This window comes from Puma concolor, chromosome E1, assembly GCF_028749965.1.
Source record: "Puma concolor isolate L17-30 chromosome E1, mPumCon1.1.hap2, whole genome shotgun sequence".
In the NCBI taxonomy this organism is placed as follows: domain Eukaryota; kingdom Metazoa; phylum Chordata; class Mammalia; order Carnivora; family Felidae; genus Puma; species Puma concolor.
In genome coordinates, this window is record NC_141680.1 from 45,739,481 (window position 1) to 45,759,725 (window position 20,245).

A 20,245-nucleotide genomic window follows, 5' to 3' on the forward strand; every position below is an offset into this window, starting at 1 on the left:
AAATCATGAGCTTTAGGGGGAAAGTATTTGCAAAACGCTCTCCGCTTGACAGAACATTTACGACTGTAAATGTAGCAAAAACCTTAAAAATGATCAATTTCACTGTCTTGGATTCGTACAACGTTTTAGCGACATAATATTTGGGGCGAGCCGTGAAAAATCGCTTTGTGTCTTTTACCAGTAACATTTCATCTGCAGCATGCACACACACAAGAAATTGATCTTCGAAGAAACACAAAGCATCTCTTCCCAAAGTAAGCGTTAGTCCTCTGAAGGGCAGCCTGGAACCGATTTCAGCAAAGTGTCGGGACAAAGAGCTCTGCGCTGTTGTCCGGTACAGAGCGGTAGAAACCAAGAAGGATGGAATGCTTTCGAAGGCAGGGCGGGAAGTCTTCAAAGGATGGATACAGGATAAGCCTGAAAAGATGTCAGACTGGGGCGGGGCACTGCACCAGGGAAGGAAGAGAGCTGCAGGAAGGGTAGGGAGTGCGGGAAGGACGGCGAAATCCAGGTGCCGGGAGGACAGCGCGCGGGGAGGAGCTCGCGTCTGGGCCGCCGGGCGGGGCCAGGTGAGGTCACAGGCCCTTGTGAGGTGGGGTGGAGCCGCGGGGCCGCAGCGCTGTCCAGTCGGCGCGGAGGCGGCGGCGAGCTCAGCCGCTCCCCGCTGCCCCGGAGCCCCTGCGCGGTGGCGGAGGCGGTGGCGGTGGCGGTGGCGGTGCCCTGGGTCCCGCACTCTTCCAGCGCGGGCCGCTCAGTGGGCGGAGCGTCGGCCTCGGTCAGGTGACCTGGGGGCGGGGCTTCGTCGCGTGGGATCCCGGGAAGGCGGCGCAGCGAGAGCGCCGGGCCACGCGGGGTGGGGGGGGGGCGGGGGCTGAGCGGCCTGCAGCTAGGACCTTCGGATCCCATGGGGCTAGGGCCTCGGCCCTTGAGGCGGGAGGAGGGGGACACCCTTGGGAGCCCGAGGGGGTTCACGGTGGGAGCCCCCCCCCCCCCCCCCCCCCGAGGGGACACAGGTGGAGAGGCAAGACTTGCCGAGGAGCGTGCCACCCGGTGCGAGGGACAAAGTGGAACAATTACGGAGATGGACGAAGGTTCCAGAAGGGACAGCGATGTGACTGGGCGGGCGGGGCACTAAAGGGGCAGACGCGGCTGGATCCGATGGTGCCTCGGAAATGGTGGTGGTTCTAGAAGGGTGGAGGTCATGGTGGCTGGGAAGCTTCCCTGCTTCTTGAGCAAACCCTCAAACCACTAGTAGAGCACTTGTTTTCATCTGGTGAGTAGTTTAACGTGTTCACAGGTCTACTCACTTTCTTCGCCAGAAGGCTAAACGAGCAGGGCCTGTTGGAATGTTCCACAGCACAGGTTCTTCCATGAAGTGGAAGTTCAGTCAGTATTGTTAAAGGTGGTAGTTGGGGGTGGTGCCGGTCGTGTGTGAACGTTAAGGGCAACGGGTGCAGTGAAGAGGTGTCTGCAGTTGCTGTTAATGGACGTTTGCGGTCATCGCTGCAAGGGAAGTGAGGGAGGAAGTGAGGGGGCGGCTTGGAAGGGAACCCAAATGGAAAGAGTAGAAAGTACTTTGCAGAAGGCTGTCGCCCTTGGGTGATGGGAGGGAAGCAGATGAGGAGGTGGTGGTAACTCAGCAAGTGAGAAAGTGCAGTTGTGAAAGCGCAATGCAAACATCAGAGCACTGAAAACAAAACAAAGTTAGATTCTCCATATTTCTGCCTAGCTGTGCCTCTGGGTTTACTAAGCAGCAGTGTAAATTTAGTGAAAGTATCCCTGGAGTTGGGAGTCAGGGACCTGAATTTTGCTACTATTTTGTGTACGTTGTGTGAGCAAATCACAATCTTTCTGTGTATCAGCTTCCTTATATATAATTAAGGTATTAGACCAGAAAGATTTCTTTTTTTAAAATGTTTGTTTATTTTTGAGAGAAAGAGAGTACAAGTGGGGCAGGGGCAGAGAGAGAGGAAGACACAGAATCTGCAGCAGCCCCCAGACTCTGAATTGTCAGCACAGAGCCCGATGTGGGGCTCGAACCCCCCCCCCCCCCATAAGATCATGAACTGAGCTGAAGTCAGAAGCTTAACCCACTGAGCCACTCAGGCACCCCTGACCAGAAAGATTTCTGAAATCATCCTAGCTCTGTTGTGGATTCTATGATTTCATGTAACAATAAGCACTCCTCCCCAACTTCATTTACGGCCTTTAAAGTTTGTTTATTTAAATTTCAATATAGTTAACATAAAGTGTTAGTTTTAGGTGTACAATATTCAGCAATTGTATACATTACTTAGTGCTCATCATGATAAGTGTACTCTTAATCCCTTCAGCTATTTGACCCATTCTCTACCCACCTCCCCTCTTGTAACCATTAGTTTATTTTCTATAGTTAAGAGTGTTTCTTGGTTTGTCCCTTTTTTTCCCTTTGTTTCTTAACATATGAGTGAAATCTTGTGGTATTTGTCTTTTCTGACACATTTCACTTAGCATTATACTGTCTAGCTCCATCCGTGCTGTTGCAAATGGCAAGATTATTCATTCTTTTTTATGGCTGAGTAATATTCCTCTGTGTGTGTGTGTGTGTGTGTGTGTGTGTATACCACCTCTTTATCCATCCATCTATCAATGGATAGATGGGCTGCTAACACTTGAGCTGCTTCCAAAATTTGGCTATTGTAGATAATGCTGCAGTAAACATAGGGGTGCATATAGTTTTTAAAAAAAATTTAATGTTTATTTTTGAGAGAGAGAGACCGAGCGCAAGCAGGGGAGGGGCAGAGAGAAAGGGAGACACAGAATCTGAAGCAGGCTCCAGGGTCTGAGCTGTCAGTACAGAGACCAATCAATGTGGAGCTTGAACCCACAAACCATGAGACCGTGACCTGAACCAAATTGGTTGCTTAACTGACTGAGCCGCCCAGGTACCCCCATATATCTTTTTGAATTACTGTTTTTGTATTCTTTGGGTAAATATCCAATCGTCTGATACTGGATCATATGGTAATTCTATTTTTAACTTTTTAAGGAACCTCCATACTGTTTTCCGTAGTGGCTGCACCAACTTGCATTCCCACCAACAGTGCACAAGGATTCCTTTTTCTCTATATCCTCACTAACATTTGTTTCTTGTGTTTTTGAATTTAGCCATTCTGACAGGTGTGATGTGATATCTCATTGTGCTTTTGATCTGTATTTCCCTGATGATGAGTGATGTTGAGCATCTTTTCATGTGTCTGTTGGCCATCTGTATGTCTTCCTCCCCTAATTTTAATGTGTGTATTAAATTGTAAAATTTTGAAAATTCTATATTCTGCCAAGGAATGGAAAACCCTTTAATAATAATATGACAGCTTGATCTACATGGGGACTGAATCAGTCACGATACTTAAAAAAATACTTGTGATGTATCAGACGGTTTTGAATTTCCTTCTTTTTGGGAGTTTTTGATGAATCAGATAGCGACCACCAAGATGTAAGGGAAAATGAGGAAAGACTGCGTATCTGGGAATGTGGTGGGCAGAACATAGGTATGGCTGGTGGTGGTGGTTTTCTCTCTCACTCTCCTAGTACTACCGGGACTAGAGGGTGAGTAGATGACCCCTTCTTGATTCTCATAGGTGCTTCCAGACATTTCTTCGTTCCGTTTTCAAAATGCTCAGTTTTGCACCTCGCATTATCAGATTATACCACCCACTACCACTCCTTGTTGCTTTAGTTAAATTTCAGCTCCTGGCTTTCTGCGGCTCTAACTGTACTCCTGTCATGATTCTTGTGACTTTAGCATTCGTGTAGATGATCCTTCCAGTACTCTGATCTCTCAGTTCCTGTCTTCCTACGATTATTTCACCTTTCCTCAGTCACTTGTCCCTTTTTCGTATTCTCAGTATGAAAAATTAATTCTCAATTAATTTATTAATTATTGCTAATTTCTTACTGTGCCTTATTTGGAAATTAAACTTTATTGTAGGTATTTGTGTTTAGGTAAAAACAATATATACTGGGTTTGGTACTCTGTAGTTTGAGGCTTCCACTGGGGGTCTGTGAACAGGTCTCCACGCATAAGGTGGGGGAATACTGTGTGCCATTCTCCAACCATCACATTCCTGTCTTTCAGGCTCACTCTGACTCTGATAATCCTTGGACCCCACCAGGATCTTCAGTCTACCTTTTTTTTTTTTTTTTTTTTAGATGTCACTCACCGTCTCTCATACTTATTTCCCACGCACCTACTCCGTTTGTTACATGGTCAATAATTAAAACCATTCCCTTTCATTTCCCCCCGTTTCCTTATCACATTTTCAGTTCATTTTCCTTTCTTGGCTAAGTCATAATCTTAGATTAAATCTAGATCTCTGCATTGAACACAGCTAGAGAAAAAAACCACAACCATGCTTCCTGGTTTCACTTTAAGTTCACTGTCCTTTCCTCAAGGGACCCTTGAGGCTGCCCAGCAACTTTATCAGGTACCCCTGGGCTATTAATTCTTCCATTCTCCTCGATGACTGTTGTATAACAATACCTCTATCCTCAAACCTCTAGCATCTTCTCTCACATCCTTGTTCTCAGTTGATTATGCTGCTTCCTGTTTCACTAAGAAAACTAAAGCAATCGAGAGCAGCTGGCTGGCTCAGTCAGTAAAGCATATGAGTCTTGATGTCAGGGTTGTGGTTTCAAGCCCCACATTGGGTGTGGAGCCTACTTAAAAGCATATATATATACGAAATAATAAACGCTTATCTATATATCAAATAATAAAAGAGAACTCAGCAATCAGATGGTTTCCATCTTAAAATAAAAGTTTATATATATAATATAGATATTAAATAATAAAAGAAAACTCACAGCAATCAGATGATTTTCACAAGCCTCTACAACCACATCTGCTTACTTGGTCTTCATGTAATTAAGCCCAATTACTCTGTCATGTCTCCTATTCTTATAAGTATATTCTCAGCTAAGGACAGACCCTGCCCTTGTGCCCTAAATCTCATCTCCTTTATCCTACTTGAGAATATTGTTTCAGTAATTCTCCCCTCCAGTGTGATCAACTTTTGCTTCTCCACTAGATTATTCTTATCAGCGTATGAACATGCCTTTATTTTCCCCCATCTTCAACCCTCGTAACCCCTTTGCCCCTCACCTACTACCTCATTTCTTTTCCCCTTTAAAGCATACTCTTTGAAAGAGTCCTCTTCTGTTTGTCTCTGTTTTCTCTCCTCCGTTCTCTCTTGAACTCACTCCAAGGACATTATTTCCTTACCATACTACCCAAATGGCTCCTCTTAGGGTCGTTGGTGTCCTCCATGTTGGAAAACCTAATCAGCCATTCAGTACTCCTCTCACTTCACCTGTTGGCAGCATTTGTCACAGCTGATTACTCATTCTTCTTTTTTTTGAAATTTACTTTGAGAGACAGAGAGAGCGAGCAGGGTAGGGGCAGAGAGAGAGGGAAAGAGAGAATCCCAAGCACTGACAGAATCTCTGCACTGACAGTGCAGAGCCTGATGAGGGGCTGGACCTCATGAACCTTGAGATCATGACCTGAGCTGAAATCAAGAGTCAGACCCTTAACCAACTGAGCCACCCAGGCAATTGCTCATTCTTCTTTTGGAGTACTTTTTTCCACTTGGCTTTTAGGAATCTAGCCCCACCTGGTTATCCTCTTTGTGACGACTAGAGTGATCCTTTCAGAAAGGACTTTACATCATGTCATCTCCCTTCTCAAAACGGTCTCATGGCTTCCCATCTCAGAGCACAAGCCAAAGTTTTTACAATGATTTAAGGGCCCTCTATTTCTGCCCCCCTTCCTTGACCCCTCTGATCCCCACTTCTTTCACTTTGCTTTTTCTGCTTCAGCTTTGTGGGCTTTCCCACTGTTCCTTGAACAATGAAGCTGCTTCTTCCTTCTGAGCCTATGTACTTGCTTTTCTCTGGCTGAAATGCTGTCCCCTAACACATTCATTGGCTTCCTACTTTCATGCCTTCAGATCTGTATGCACAAGTCTCCCTCTAAGTAAGGTCTTTCTTGGCTACCCTATCTGTTCCCTGCTTCTCTTCCCTAACACCGTACTTCACTTTTTCCCCGTACTTTACATTTTTTTCCCTTTTAGTACTTATCACAGATAACATACTCCTTGACTAGGATGTAAGCTCCATGAGGAGCCAGATAAATAAACAGGATTTGTTTTTTCCTATTTTTTCACTGCTGTATCCCTGTTGTCTCTGTTTTCAGCCTGGAGGAGAGCCTAATACATAGTAAGCATGCAGTATATATGTGTTGAATTCATGGATGGAGAGACAAACGGATAGATTGGACAAGAGAAATACAACTTCATCTCTCTTGGTTTGTCCTTGCAAGTTCATATATGTATCATAGGATTGAAAGACTCGAGACATCTTTTGTCAGATTTATGGGGAAGGGACTTCCTGTACTATTTTTGCTCTTAGCTTGGAGAGGGTTATGTAGTATTTGATTCATCCAGCAGATGAAAACCAGTCAACTTTTTGATAGGTCAAAAATTATGAAACAATTCTTCCTTTCATGGTTTATTTAAATAAAACTCACTGTGCTTAATTAGGTACTTTGATAACTTAAGAAGCTGTTGGTGAGTAATCTCCATAAGGAAGACGTGCCTCCTTTCCTTTCCTTTCCTTTCCTTTCCTTTCCTTTCCTTTCCTTTCCTTTCCTTTCCTTTCCTTTCCTTTCCTTCCTTCTCTCTCCTCCCTCTCTTCCCCCCTCCTTCTTTCTTTCCTTCCTTTTATACATATAGCATTGTGCTTGTTATTGTGAGAAATAGTTCAAAGAATGTTAAGATACCAATCCATTCGTTTCAGTCCATCCATGAAATTTAGGTTATAGTTGATATAGGAGATGTACATGTGGCAAATAAAAATATAAGGCAAATGATTAATGCCAGTTGAGTAATGAAGACAGTTACAATGGTGGAGACCATACTATACCAACTAGTTGCTGAGTAAAGATTGAGCTCATTAGAGAAGACCTCGAAGAGGTAACATCGAGTGGGTTGCTGGGGAAATCTGCATAGCCAGCTAATGTCTTCTGAGATGGCTATTTGTCACATGGTTTCATTGGATTTTTAACATGGTTTGAATTCCAGGAATGTTGGACATACCACATTCAGCAGTAATTAGTATAACATTTCAGAAGTAAGTGATTTTAAAGTACTATCTCTGTTAAGAATATTAATACTTGCAGTTAAACTTCATGGTATGAAAATGACCCTGATCATTGTAACAATGTAATATAACTAGCAATGTAATAAATAGCACATCCACTGTAACTCAGATAGAAGTAAAAAAAACCTGTGAAAATGCGAGGAATTTTGAAAATTGGTTGGTATGTGATGTGGAAGTCTTTGATTTAAAACAGGCTGAGGCATCTTTTGTTTACAATAGTATTTTTTTGAGAGGCGATGCTATAGGGTGCTGAAGACCACGGCTCTTGAGTTAGGCTGTCTGACTTCAGATTCTGACTCTGCTATTTGTTGGTGGTTTAATCTTGGACAACTTGATCTGAGTCTTTATTTTCCTCATCTGTAAAATAAAGATAATGATAATTCCTTAAAAAATATCTGTAAGGAATAAATGAAATAATGTTAAAGTGTTCATCGTAATGTCTAGTATATAGTAAGCATTTAATAACATTGGGAATTGCTGCTATGTTAGTAGTTCTGTTTCTCTGGGTTTATTTGAATAAATAAATATAACTGGATTTCTCTGCCTTTTATGTCATTTGTTTTGGATTTCTCTACTTCTTATACCACAAAAGGTAAAATTAAGGGACGGTGTGATCTGTGAATTAGAATCTGCTAACTGCTTTTTCTAGTTTTTGTACACATATATGGCTTGCGGAATATCTATTTGGTATCATACTGTGTTACATTACAGGGATAACCAGGTAGGTAAGTGTAATTAAGTCTCTTAAGCAGACATATGATTTTTTTCTTATCTTTTTTTTTTTTTTTTGGCAGGAAATCCTTTTGTGCTCATTCATACTTGTTCATCAAGACCTTTGAGTCCTCAAGGGCCGCACTTACCTCTAAACTGAAAAATGGAAAGTAAAGTACCTTTATTCTGCCAGGTATTTTTTTCTAAAACAGTTTCTAAAGGCGGCGGCTGCTTCTTCTTCTTCTTCTTCTTCTTCTTCTTCTTCTTCTTCTTTAAAAATAGTTTACATTAAAAAATTAGTTTATGTTTATCTCACACCCATAATCAGTAAGCAGATTCATAGAGCAATATAGTTATAGGATCTTTTAATACCTAAGGTGAGTTTTGAGTTCTTTTAGTGGGCATATAATGAACTTTCATCCCAGCAATATCAAGAGGTCTGTGGTGTATGTTGAGAGTATTTTGCGGGGTAGGGGACTGGGATAATTTTTTGGGAGAATAAAGGATTTAAACCTACATAAACGGTTGTAGGTAACATAATTAATGATGTGGGAGTCTAACCAGAAGGTAATCGAAAAGATACCAAGTGTCTCTAGCCTTCTTCCCTGTGATTCAGGGGATGTTCTTATCCATTGGCCGGTATTGTGTCAAACAAAAAACAAACCCGGACTTAGTAAGGAGAGACTTTATTTGAAAGGATTATTCCAAGGGAGGAAAGGGACTATTTATTGAAATAGGAGAGGGAAGGCTGTGACCATAAGATCCTCAAGGAGCTCAAGGGCCAGGCAAAAATGGCTTTTCTTTCATGGAGAGGAGTCAACAAGGCTAGGAACTGGATTTGGGGAAGTGGGATGAAAGAGTGGCATGATGAGATAAACAGATCAGAGAATATTGTAGGGGCCTGGAGGAAGGAGGAAAGCTTAACCACAGTTTGGCTAATAATCCTTCTGTTCTAATTAATCAGTGGGGTTAAAACAGTTTAGCTAATCATTCGTAGAACAAAGAAAAGGAATTTTGAAGGTATTTGGCCTCGTCATAGGTAAACAAGGGGGGCATCTGTGAGTTTTATCTAAAGCTTATGGGGGGGGGGGGGAAGGGTGATTTTCCTTGCAGCAAGCCATTTTCCAGAACACAAAGGGGTAAAGGGATTCCTTTAATCTTCACTGTTTTCCAGGAGCACAAGGCTCAGGAAAAATTCAACATTGTCAACTCAGAGTCTTAACCTTTTAAATTTATGCTTTCAATGGATCTGGTGCTACCATATGACATGTACCTACACTGTAATCCGAAAGAAATTAAAAAAAAATTTTTTTAACGTTTATTTATTTATTTTGAGAGAGAGCACATGTGCGCTAGAGAGAATATGAGTGGGAGAGGGGCAGAGAAAAGTAGAGAGAGGATCCCAAGCAGGCTCTGTGCTGTCAGCAGACAGTGTGGTGTGAGGCTGGATCTCACAAACTGTGAGATCATGACCTGAGCTGAAATCAAAAGTTAGGGGCACCTGGGCAGCTCAGTCGGTTAAGCATCCATCTTTGGTTCAGATCATGATCTCATGGTTCTTGGGTTCAAGCCCCACAACGGGCTATGTGCTGACAGCTCAGAGTCTGGAGCCTGCTTTGGATTCTGTGTCTTCCTCTCTCTCTGCCATTCTCCCACTCATCTGTGTCTCATTTTCTCTCAAAAATAAATAAACATTAAAAAAATTAAAAACAAAAGTCAGATGTTTAACCAACTGAGCCACTCAGGTGCCCCCCAACCCCCGAAAAAAAAAAACAAAAAAAAAAAAAAAACAAAAAAAAAAACAATTTCAAGGCTTCTTGCTAAGTACCAAGATGTGTGATATGTCTACTAACCTGTTCCACTTTTTTATACCTAATACTTAGTTGATTGTATCCTCATGAGCTGATTTGGAAGAGCTGATTCTTAAAAGTTAAAAGAATTAACAGTATTAATATATCATACCAGTTTGTCTTAGGCTGTGTAGTTTATACTTCACAGACGGTTCACCTTTAACCACAGAATTTCAGAGATTATTTTCTTCCTTTTCTGTATCATCAAAGTTTCTGTTCACTCTTTGACTGCTTCTGTTCATCTGGTCTTTGATAACAGGTTTTTGTGCCTCTCTGTCTGTTTAGATCTTCCTCCTTTTATTTTCCTGGTTTCTGTTTTGAGTCATTTTTCTCAACATCTCTAGGAAACTTTTCATCATCCCTAATAAATATTAGGGCAGCAAATCAGATTGCCTTTTTGAAGCAGGTTGTTAAAGGTGTGCCTCTGTTGTAAGATGAATGTATGCAGACCCTAAAAGTCACTGAAATAGTTCCCTTAATTTACATTTTGTGTAGAAATAGAGATTCTCTAAACCCCCTTAGTGATCTGCTTTATACATTGCCTTTTGTAATTTGTTCAGGGGTTAAAAACTAATGTACCTTTGATCAGCTAGATGCAGTCCAGTTGTTTTAAGCAAGCAGCCATGTGTTTTTTTTTTTTTTAAGTTTATTTATTTTTGAGAGAGAGAGAGAGAAAGTGAGGATGAACAGTGGAGGGGCAGAGAGAGAGAAAGAGAGAGAGAATCCCAAGCAGGCTCTGCGCTGTCAGCAAGGAGCCCGATGCAGGGCTCGAATTCGTGAACTGTGAGATCATGTCCTAAGCTGAAACCAAGAGCTGGATGCTTAACCCACTGAGCTACCCAGATGACCTGCAAACAGCCACATTTCAAAAGAGTATATTTCTCACTTCGTTCCTCTTTTTCTAAACATGTTCGTTGCTCCTAGGCTCTAGTTCCTTTTTTGGAGGGGGAGGTGTCTGTTTAGAAGCAATATAGCTGCTTTATTTTTTTTCTCGATAGACTTTTATTTTTTAGAGCAGTTTTAGATTCACAGCAAAGTTGAGTGGGGAGTTCCCATATACTCCCTGCCTCTATACATGTGCAGCCTCCTCCACTATCAACATCCTACACCACCGTGGTACATTTGTTACAATCAATAAACCTACACGGACATATCTTTATCACCCAAAGTCCATACTTTACATTGGGGTTGATTCAGTATTGTGCATTCTGTGAGTTTGGACAAACGTATAGTGACATGTAGCCATTATTATAGTATATAGAATAGTTTCACTGCCCTACATATCTTCTGTGCTCTGCTTATTCGTTTTTCCCCTCCACCACTGACTACCGCTGGTCTCTGTAGTCTTCATAGGTTAACCTATTCAGAATGTCGTATAGTTGGAATCATATAGTATGTAGCCTTTGCAGATGGGCTTATTTTACTTAGCGATACGTATTTAAGTTTCCTCCGTGTCTTTTCATGGCTTGATAGTTCCTTTCTTTTTAGTGCCAGATAGTATTCCATTTTCTAGACGTACCACAGTTCCTGTACTGAATCTACTGCCATTCATCTGCTGAAGGGCACTGTTTTTTCCCCAAGTTTTGGCAATTCAGAAGAAAGCTGTTTTAAGCATCTGTGTGCAGGTTTTTGTGTGGATATATGTTTTCTACTCCTTTGGTAAATACCAATAAGGTGTAATTGCTGCCAAATATGGTATAAGTATGTTTAGTACTGTCTTTCAAAGTGGTTGTACCATTTTGCATTCCCACCAGCAATGAATAAGAGTTCCTCTTGCTCCACATCCTTGCCAGCATTTGGTTTTGTCAGTAGTTTGGATTTGGCCACTTGAACAGATGTGTAGTGGTATCTTGATGTTTTAATTTGCACTTTCCTATTGACATGATGTTGAGCAAATGATCTTTTCCTTTGCTTGTTTGCCATCTGCACGTCTTCTTTGGTAAGATGTCTGTTAAGATCTTTTGCCCACTTTTAAGTTGGGTTGTGCTTTTTCTTATTGTTAAGTGTTCTTTGTACATATATATATATTTTTTTAATTTTTTTTTTCAACGTTTATTTATTTTTGGGACAGAGAGAAACAGAGCATGAACGGGGGAGGGGCAGAGAGAGAGAGGGAGACACAGAATCGGAAACAGGCTCCAGGCTCTGAGCCATCAGCCCAGAGCCCGACGCGGGGCTTGAACTCACGGACCGCGAGATCGTGACCTGGCTGAAGTCGGACGCTTAACCGACTGCGCCACCCAGGCGCCCCAATGTCTTTTTTGACAAAATAATGTATTTAAGTCTATAATGTGAAGATTTGATATATGTTTACATTGTGAAATGATTACCACCTTTTACTCATTTCACATATTTACCTTATTTACTTAACTATGTTGGTGAGAACACTTAGGTTCTACTCTCTTAGCAAATTTCCATTGTGCAATGTAGTGTTATCAACTATAGCCATAATGTTATACACTAGGCCTACAGACCTTATTTATCTTTTAACTGAAAGTTTCTACCCTTTACCAGCCTCTCCCTTTTCTTATTTCCCCCACCTCCATCCCCGGAAACCACCCTTCTACTCTCTGTTTCTATGAATTTGGCTTTTTTAGAGTCCACATATATATAAGATCATCCAGTATTTGCCTTTCTATGTCTGACCTATTTTTACTTCACATGATGCCCTCAAGGTCCATCCATGTTGCATGGCTGGGTAGCATTCCTGTGTGTGTGTGTGTGTGTGTGTGTGTGTGTGTGTGTGTGTGATGACACATCTTTAGCCATTTATCTGTTGATTGACATTTATATTGTTTCCATACCTTGGCTGTTGTGAATAATGCTGTGATGAATCTAGGAGTGCAGATATCTCTTTGAGAGTGTTTTCATTGCCTTCAGATATATAGCCAGAAATGGAATTGCAGTATCATATTGTAGTTATATTTTTAATTTTTTGAGGAAGCTCCACATTATTTTCCATAGCGGCTGCACCAATTTACATGCCCACCAGCAGTGCACAAGTGTTTCCTTTCCTCCACATTCTTGCCAATACTTGTTTCTTGTCTCCTTGAAAACAGCTATTCTAACAGGTGTGAGACGATACGTCATTATGGTTTTGATTTGCATTTCCCTGATGATGAGCGATTGTGAGCCATTTCATGTACCTGTCGGCCATTTGTATGTCTTTTTTTGGAAAAATGTCTATTCAAGTCCTTTTAAAATTGGATTATTTATGTTATTGAGTTGTATGAATTCCTTGTATATTTGAATATTAACTCATCAGATATATGGTTTGCAAATATTTTCTCCCATTGTATAGATTCCCTTTTCATTTTGCTGATGGTTTCCTTTGCTGTCCAGAAACTTTTTAGTTTGATGTAGTCCCGCTTGTTAATTTTGCTTTTGTTGCCTTTGCTTTTTGTGTCAAATCCAAAACATTATTGTCCAGTGTCGAAGAGCTTACTATGTTCTACAAGTGTTACTATTTCCTTTTCAAAATTGCTTTAGCTCTTTGAGGTCTCTTGTGATTCTATACAAATTTTAGGATTATTTATTCTACTTCTGTGCGAAAAATGCCAGTGGAATTTGGACAGGAATTGCATTTAATATATAAATCACTTTGGGTAGTATAAGACATTTAAAAAATATTAATTCTTCCAGTCCACAAACACAAAACATCCTGCCATTTATTTGTGTCTTCTTCAGTGTTTTTCATTAACGTTTTATGGTTTTCGGTGTACTCATCTTTCACCTCCTTGGTTAAATCTGTTTCTAAGTATTTTGTTTTTTGATGCTATTGTAAATGGGATTGTTTTCTTAATTTATCTTTCTGATAGTTTCTTGTTAGTGTATAGAAATACAACTGATTTTTGTCTATTGATTTTGTAATCTGTTTGACTTGGGTACAGATCAGAGGTTCCCATGATCCCTACTCAGGTTTAATTAATTGCTAGAGCATCTCACAGAACTCAGGGAAACATTTATGTTCAGCAGTTTATTAAAGGACATGACTGAGTATACAGAAGAATAGTCCCATGAAGATATTCATTGGGTGAGGTTTGGGAGGGTCCCAAGCACAGGAGCTTCTGTCCCCATGGGGTTGGGGTGTGTCACCCTCCTAGTCTGTGGATGTGTTCACCAACCTAGAAGTTCTCCAGAGAGGGGAAGGGGACTGGAAATGGAATTAATAATTGATCCTACCTACATGAATAAGCCTCCATAAAAATCTCAATAGTATAGGCCTGTTCAGAGACCTTCCAGGTTGGTAAACACCTCCACATACCAGGAGGCTGATGTCCTCCCAAATCCCTGGGGACAGAAGCTCCTGTGCTAAGATCCTGCCAGACATTGCCCTATGTATCCCTTCATCTGGCTATTCACCTGTATCTTTTATCATATTTAAAAAAGTAAACTGGTAAACATATGTAACTATTTTTCTAAGTTCTGTGAGCTCTTGTAGCAAATTAATCAAATCCAAGGAGAGTCTTTTGGGAGCCTCTCATTTATAGGCGATGAGTCCGAAGCACAGGTCACAATCTGGAGTTGTGATTGGCATAAGTGGGGTGGGAGCAGCCTTGTGGGACAGATCCCTTAACCTGTGGAATCTGACAGTATATCCAAGTAGATAGTGTTAGAATTGAGGTAAATTGTAGGACCCAGTTGGTGCCACACCCAGTTGGTGTGGCAGAGAATTGCTTGGTGGTGGGGAAGAATACCTCACACACCTGGTGTCAGAAGTGTTGTGAGTGTGGTAGTCGTGGAGGAGTAAAGGAGAAACACAGAAGAAGAATGGGTTTTTCCCTATCACATTTGGGGTATCACATGTGGGGTGTCACATTTACTGTTTTGCCTATGTTGAACCATCCTTGAATTCCAGAAATAAATCCCACTAGATCATGGTCTATGATCCTCTTAATGTACAATTGAAATATTAGTATATTGTACTAATACTGTACAATATTAGTATTGTACTAATTAGTATTAGTATTGTATTGTACTAATATTGTACTAATATAATGTACTATTGAAATATTGTGTTGAGAATTTTTGCATCTATGTTTATCAGGGATATTGGACGGCAGATTTCTTTTCTTGTAGTGTCCTTGTCTGGTTTTGTTACCTGTAATGTTGGCCTCATAAAACAAGTTTGGAAGTGTTCCCTCCTGTTCAGTTTTTGGGAAGAGTTTGAGAAGGATTGGTGTTAATTCTTAAATGTTTAGTAGAAATCACCAGTGAAGCCATCTTGGACTTTGTGGGGAGGTCTTTGATTACTGATTCAATCTCCTTACTAATAATTGGTCTGTTCCCATTTTCTATGTCTTCATGATTCAGGCTTGTATGTTTCTAGAAATTTATAAATTTCTTTTAGGTTATCTAATTTGTTGGCATATAATTGTTCATAGTAATTTCTTATGAGCTTTAGTATTTCTGTTATCAGTTGAATGTCTCCTCTTTATTTCTGATTTTGAGACTTTTCTTTTTTTCTTAGTCTAGTAAGATTTGTCAGTTTTGGTTATTTTTTCAAAAGACAAACTTAGCTTCTTTTATCTTTTCTATTGTCTTTTTAGTCTATATTTCTGAGCTTGGTTATTTCCTTCTATTAACTTTGGGCTTAGTTCCTTTTTTCCTTCCAGTTCCTTGAGGTATAAAATTAAGTTGTTTATTCGAGATCTTTCTTTTTTCTTTTTTTTAAGTTTTATTTTTTAACGTTTATTCATTTTTGAGACACAGAGACAGAGTGTGAGTGGGGGAGGGGCAGAGAGAGAGGGTGACACAGAATCCAAAGCAGGCTCCAGGCTCTGTGCTATCAGCTGTCATGTGAGATCATGACCTGAGCCGATCGGACTCTCAACCAACTGAGCCACCCAGGTGCCCCTCTTTTTTCTTGATGTAGGTGTTTATCTCTATAAACATTTTTCTTAGAACAGCTTTTGCTGCATCCAGTCAGTTTTGGTATATTGTGTTTTCATTTACTTTGTCTCCAGGTATTTTTTATTTCCCTTTTGATTTTCTCTTTGACCAATTGGTTGTTCAGGAACATAGTGTTTAATCGCTACATATGTGATTTTTTTCAGGTTTTTTTCTTGTAATTGATTTCTTGTTTTATACCTTTGTGGTCACAGAAGATGTTTGATATGATTTCAGTCTTCTTAAGATTTTAAAGACGTGTTTTGTGGCCTAACAAATTATCTATCCTGGAGAATGTTGCCTGTGTGCTTGAGAGAATGTATATGCTGCTGCTGTTGGATAGAATGCTCTCTATATGTCTGTTAGGTCCATTTGGTTTCCAGTATAGTTGAAGTTCAGTGTTCTCCTTCATTTTTCTCTAGTTAGTCTATCTACTGTTGAAAGTGGGGTATTTAAGTGTCCCTTACTATTGCTGCATTGCTGTCTATTTCTCCCGTCAGATCTGTTAGTATTTGTTTTATATGTTTAGATGCTCTAATATTGGATACATAAACACTGCAGTTGCTATATCCTCTTGATTAATTCACCCCTTTATCATTATGTAATGATTCTTGTTTGTCTCTTGTTATAATTTTTGGCTTAAGAACATACATTGAGGGGCACATGAGTGGCTCAGTCGGTTGAGCGTCCGACTACAGCTCAGGTCATTATCTCACGGTTCGTGAATTGGAGCTCCTCATGGGGTTCTGTGCTGACAGCTCAGATTCAGATTCTGTGTCTCCCTCTCTCTCTCTGCCCCTCCCTCAATCATGCTCTCTCTCTCTCTCTCAAAAATAAACATTAAAAAAAAAACACGTATTGAGGGGTGCCTGGGTGGCTCAGTTGGTTAAGTGACTGACGTTCGCTCAGGCCGTGATCCCATGGTTCATGGGTTTGAGCCCCGTGTTGCTCTCTGTGCTGACAGCTCAGAGCCTGGAGCCTGCTTTGGATTCAGTGTCTCCCTCTGTCTCTGCCCCTCCCCCGCTCACTCTCTGTGTCTCTCTCTCTCTCTCAAAAATAAACAAACATTAAAAAAATTAAAAAAACAAAAAATATTTATTGAAATTTATTTTGTCTAATATGAATATAGCTAGATTTGCCCTCTTTTGGTTTCCATTTTCATGGAATATCTTTTTCCATCCCTTCACTTTCAGTCTATAAGTGTCCTTAAAGCTGCAGGGAGTCTCTAGGAGGCAGCAGATATTTGGGTCTTTTTTTTTTTTTTTTTTTTTTTCTTTTAATCTATTCAGCCACTCTGTCTTTTGATTGGAGAATTTAGTCCATTTACATTGAAGGTGATTATTGATAGGTATGGATTTACTATTGCCATTTTGTTGCTTGTTTTCTGGCTTGGTTGCTTGTTTTCTTTGTTCCTTTCTTCCTCTTACTCTCTCCCTTTGTGATTTGATGATTTTCCCTAGTGATATACTTAAAATTATATTTTTTAACTTTTAAGTAATCTTTACAACCAATGTGGGGCTCAAACTTACAACCTCGAGATCAAGAGTCACATGTTCCACTGACTGAGCCAGCCAGGTGCCCTTCTAGTGATATACTTTGATTCCTTTCTTTTTATCTTTTGTATATTTACTGTAGGTTTTTGCTTTGTGGTTACCATAAGGCTTATATAAAACATCTTATAAGCCTATTTTAAACTGGTAACAACTTAACTTCAAATGTATACAAAAGTTCAGCATTTTTACACCTCACTCTCATTTTGTTTTTGATGTCACCACTTACGTCTTTTTATATTTGTGTATCCATTAACAGATTATTGTTGTTATAGTTGTTTTAATACATTTATCTTTTAACCTATATGTGAGTTATATGTGATTTACCTTCCACCATTACAAGATGTCAGTATTCCGAATTTAACTATATGTTTACCTCTACCAGTGAGATTTACACTTTCATTTGTTTTCATGTTACTAATTAGCATCCTTTCATTTTAGCTTGAAGAACTCCCTTTAACATTTCTTTTTTCTTTTTTAATGTTTATTTATTATTTTTGAGAGAGAGAGAGAGAGAGAGAGAGAGAGAGAGACAGACAGTGTGAGCAAGGGAAGGGCAGAGAGAGAGGGAGACACAGAATCTAAAACAGGCTCCAGGCTCTGAGCTTTGAGCACAGAACCTGACGTGGGGCTCGAATTCACGAGCTATGCGATCGTGACCTGAGCTGAAGGTGGACGTTCAACCGACTGAGCCATCCCGGCACCCCCACTTTAACATTTCTTATAAGGTCAGTCTATCTAGTGTGATGAACTCCTTTAGCCTTTTTTTTTTTTTTTTTGTCTGGGAAACTATCTGTCTTTCAGTTCTGTAGGACAGCTTTGGGGGGTAGAGTACTCTTGGTTGGCAGGTTTTTGTTTTTGGTATTTTTTGCCCCCAGGATTTTAAATATACCATACCACTGCCTTCTGGCCTGCAAGGTTGCTGCTGACAAATCTGGTGATAATCTCATGGAGAATCCCACTATTCCTTTATGTTCAGTGACAAAAGGCAAAATAATTATTTCTAGAACATCGCAATAAAACTTGTCACCTAGGAAGGAATGGGAGATGGTGGAAGTGTTCCTTTACATTCTTTCATTAGCACTGTAAAACTAGGTTACCTGGGAGACACAATGCCCTAGAAGAATAGGGTACAGAACAAATGTTTTCACTTATTCATTATTTATAGTAAGTCATCCCAATTCTGTAAAATGTTTGAGGCAGCTCATAACATAAACACACTTATACTTTAGAAAAATAATAAAGGATTTGAAAAATCATGTAGTAATGTGGAAATCATAATTGTTCCAGAAATATGAAGATCTCAATGGAGATATATGGGTAGAGGATGGGTGATATAAAGTAGCAGTAGATTCTAGATTATGACTCACTTGTGTGTTATAAAATCAACTTAGGAGGTCACTAACTGGTATTTTGTTTAAAAAGAAATTCGAATAGTATTGAAGACACTAGAGTGTTTTTCACATAATAAGTATTACTTTGCGAACTTACTTCAGTTCTCTCTCTTTGTATACGTGTACTACATCTCAATAGAAATGTATTTTATACTCTGGGTCATAATCAAAAGAGTTAAAGTCATTCCCTGTGTGAGTGGAGGACTGCAGAGGAGACTAATAATAGGGCAGATTCAGGGGGGCTAAGAGCAAGGTAATGGCGCTCCGAGGGCAGGAATTCATGGGATTGGACTTAAAGGGATAGAGAGTCAAAAGGGCAAGGTACCTGCTAAGGAAGGGCAGTGAGGTAGGTGCATGATAAAAATTACCTCTATATCACAATTTTGCTTGGGGCCAAATTCATCTGAAGATGTTATAGATTCAATCCATTCATTGTCCTTCGTATTACTTAAGTAGCCCTTGTATAGCAGGTTACTCTAAAAAGAAGGAGCCACTTCTGCTAAAGAGCTTTTAGTTTTGCTTTTAGTTCCTTTATAAGGAAGAATAAGGTATTTCTTATAAAATACTGAGTTATAGACCAATTGATGGGAGTTCTGAATAGGAACAAGCCTGTGGTTGTTTGCATAGCGACTATCAAATTTATCTACACGTTAAAATCACCTGGCTATCTTTTTTAAGTTTTAATTTGAATTCCAGTTAACATATAGTATAATATTGGTTTTAGGTGTACAATTTAGTGGTTCAACCCTTAATCTGTTGAAGTTAATCTGATCAAGTCTTTAAAATTCTACAACCATGGTGATATAATTAGCAAAATCCAGACTGTGGAAAATCTATAGGACAAATTGCCTGGCAATAGTGATAATGAGGATGATAAAAGACATGGAAAAAGAGCCTATAGGTAAAAAAGAGATCTAAATAAGACACATCAATCAACAAACTGTAATGGTGACCTTCCTGAATCCTGATGCAGCGTGTTAATAAATTTTGACATTTACGAAACAATTGGAAATTTGAACACTGATCATGTTTGATGATACTAAGAAATTATTGTTAACTTTTAGGGTGTCATAATTGTGTTTTAAGTGTGTTTTTTTTTAAAAGAAAAAACACCTTGGGGCACCTGGGTGGCTTAGTCAGTTAAGCGTCTGACTTCTGCTCAGGTCATGATCTCGCAGTTTGTGAGTTCGAGCCCTGCGTTGGGAGCCTGGGGCCTGCTTCGGATTCTGTCTCTCTTTCTCTCTCTCTCTCTCTCTCTCTGCCCCTCCTCTGCTTGTGCTCTGCCTCTCTCAAAAATAAACATTAAAAATTTTTTTTCAAAAATAAAAGAAAAAACACCTTGTAGAAATTAATATTAAAATTTTCACTCATGAAATAATATGATGTTGGAATTTGCTTCAAAATAATAAGAAACGGGAGTAGGGATATAGCTGAAATAGGATTGGCTATTATTGAAGCTGGGTGATGGGTACATGGGAAGCTTGTCACATTATTCTTTTTAACGTCTATTTATTTTTGAGAGCCAGAGACAGAGCATGAGTGGGGGAGGGACAGAGAGAGAGGGAGACACAGAATCTGAAGCAGGCTCCAGACCCTGAGCTGTCAGCACAGAGTCCAATGCGGGGCTCCAGCCCATGAACCATGAGATCAT

The 20,245-nt window shown here is 40.0% G+C and overlaps 2 protein-coding genes across 2 annotated transcripts in view; both read left to right on the forward strand.

The window, feature by feature from the left end:
- The window catches only part of LOC147574432 (uncharacterized), a 299,824-nt gene that overhangs the window by 126,911 nt on the left and 152,668 nt on the right, over positions 1-20,245 (forward strand). The gene's annotated exons all lie outside the window — the stretch shown is intronic.
- Positions 905-20,245, forward strand: part of LOC147574438 (EF-hand calcium-binding domain-containing protein 13-like) — a 153,028-nt gene continuing 133,687 nt past the window's right edge. The window contains 3 exon segments of the mRNA XM_086686450.1: positions 905-1,091; positions 3,444-3,588; positions 7,995-8,081. Of these exon segments, the coding sequence (XP_086542576.1) occupies positions 905-1,091; positions 3,444-3,588; positions 7,995-8,081 (419 nt within the window).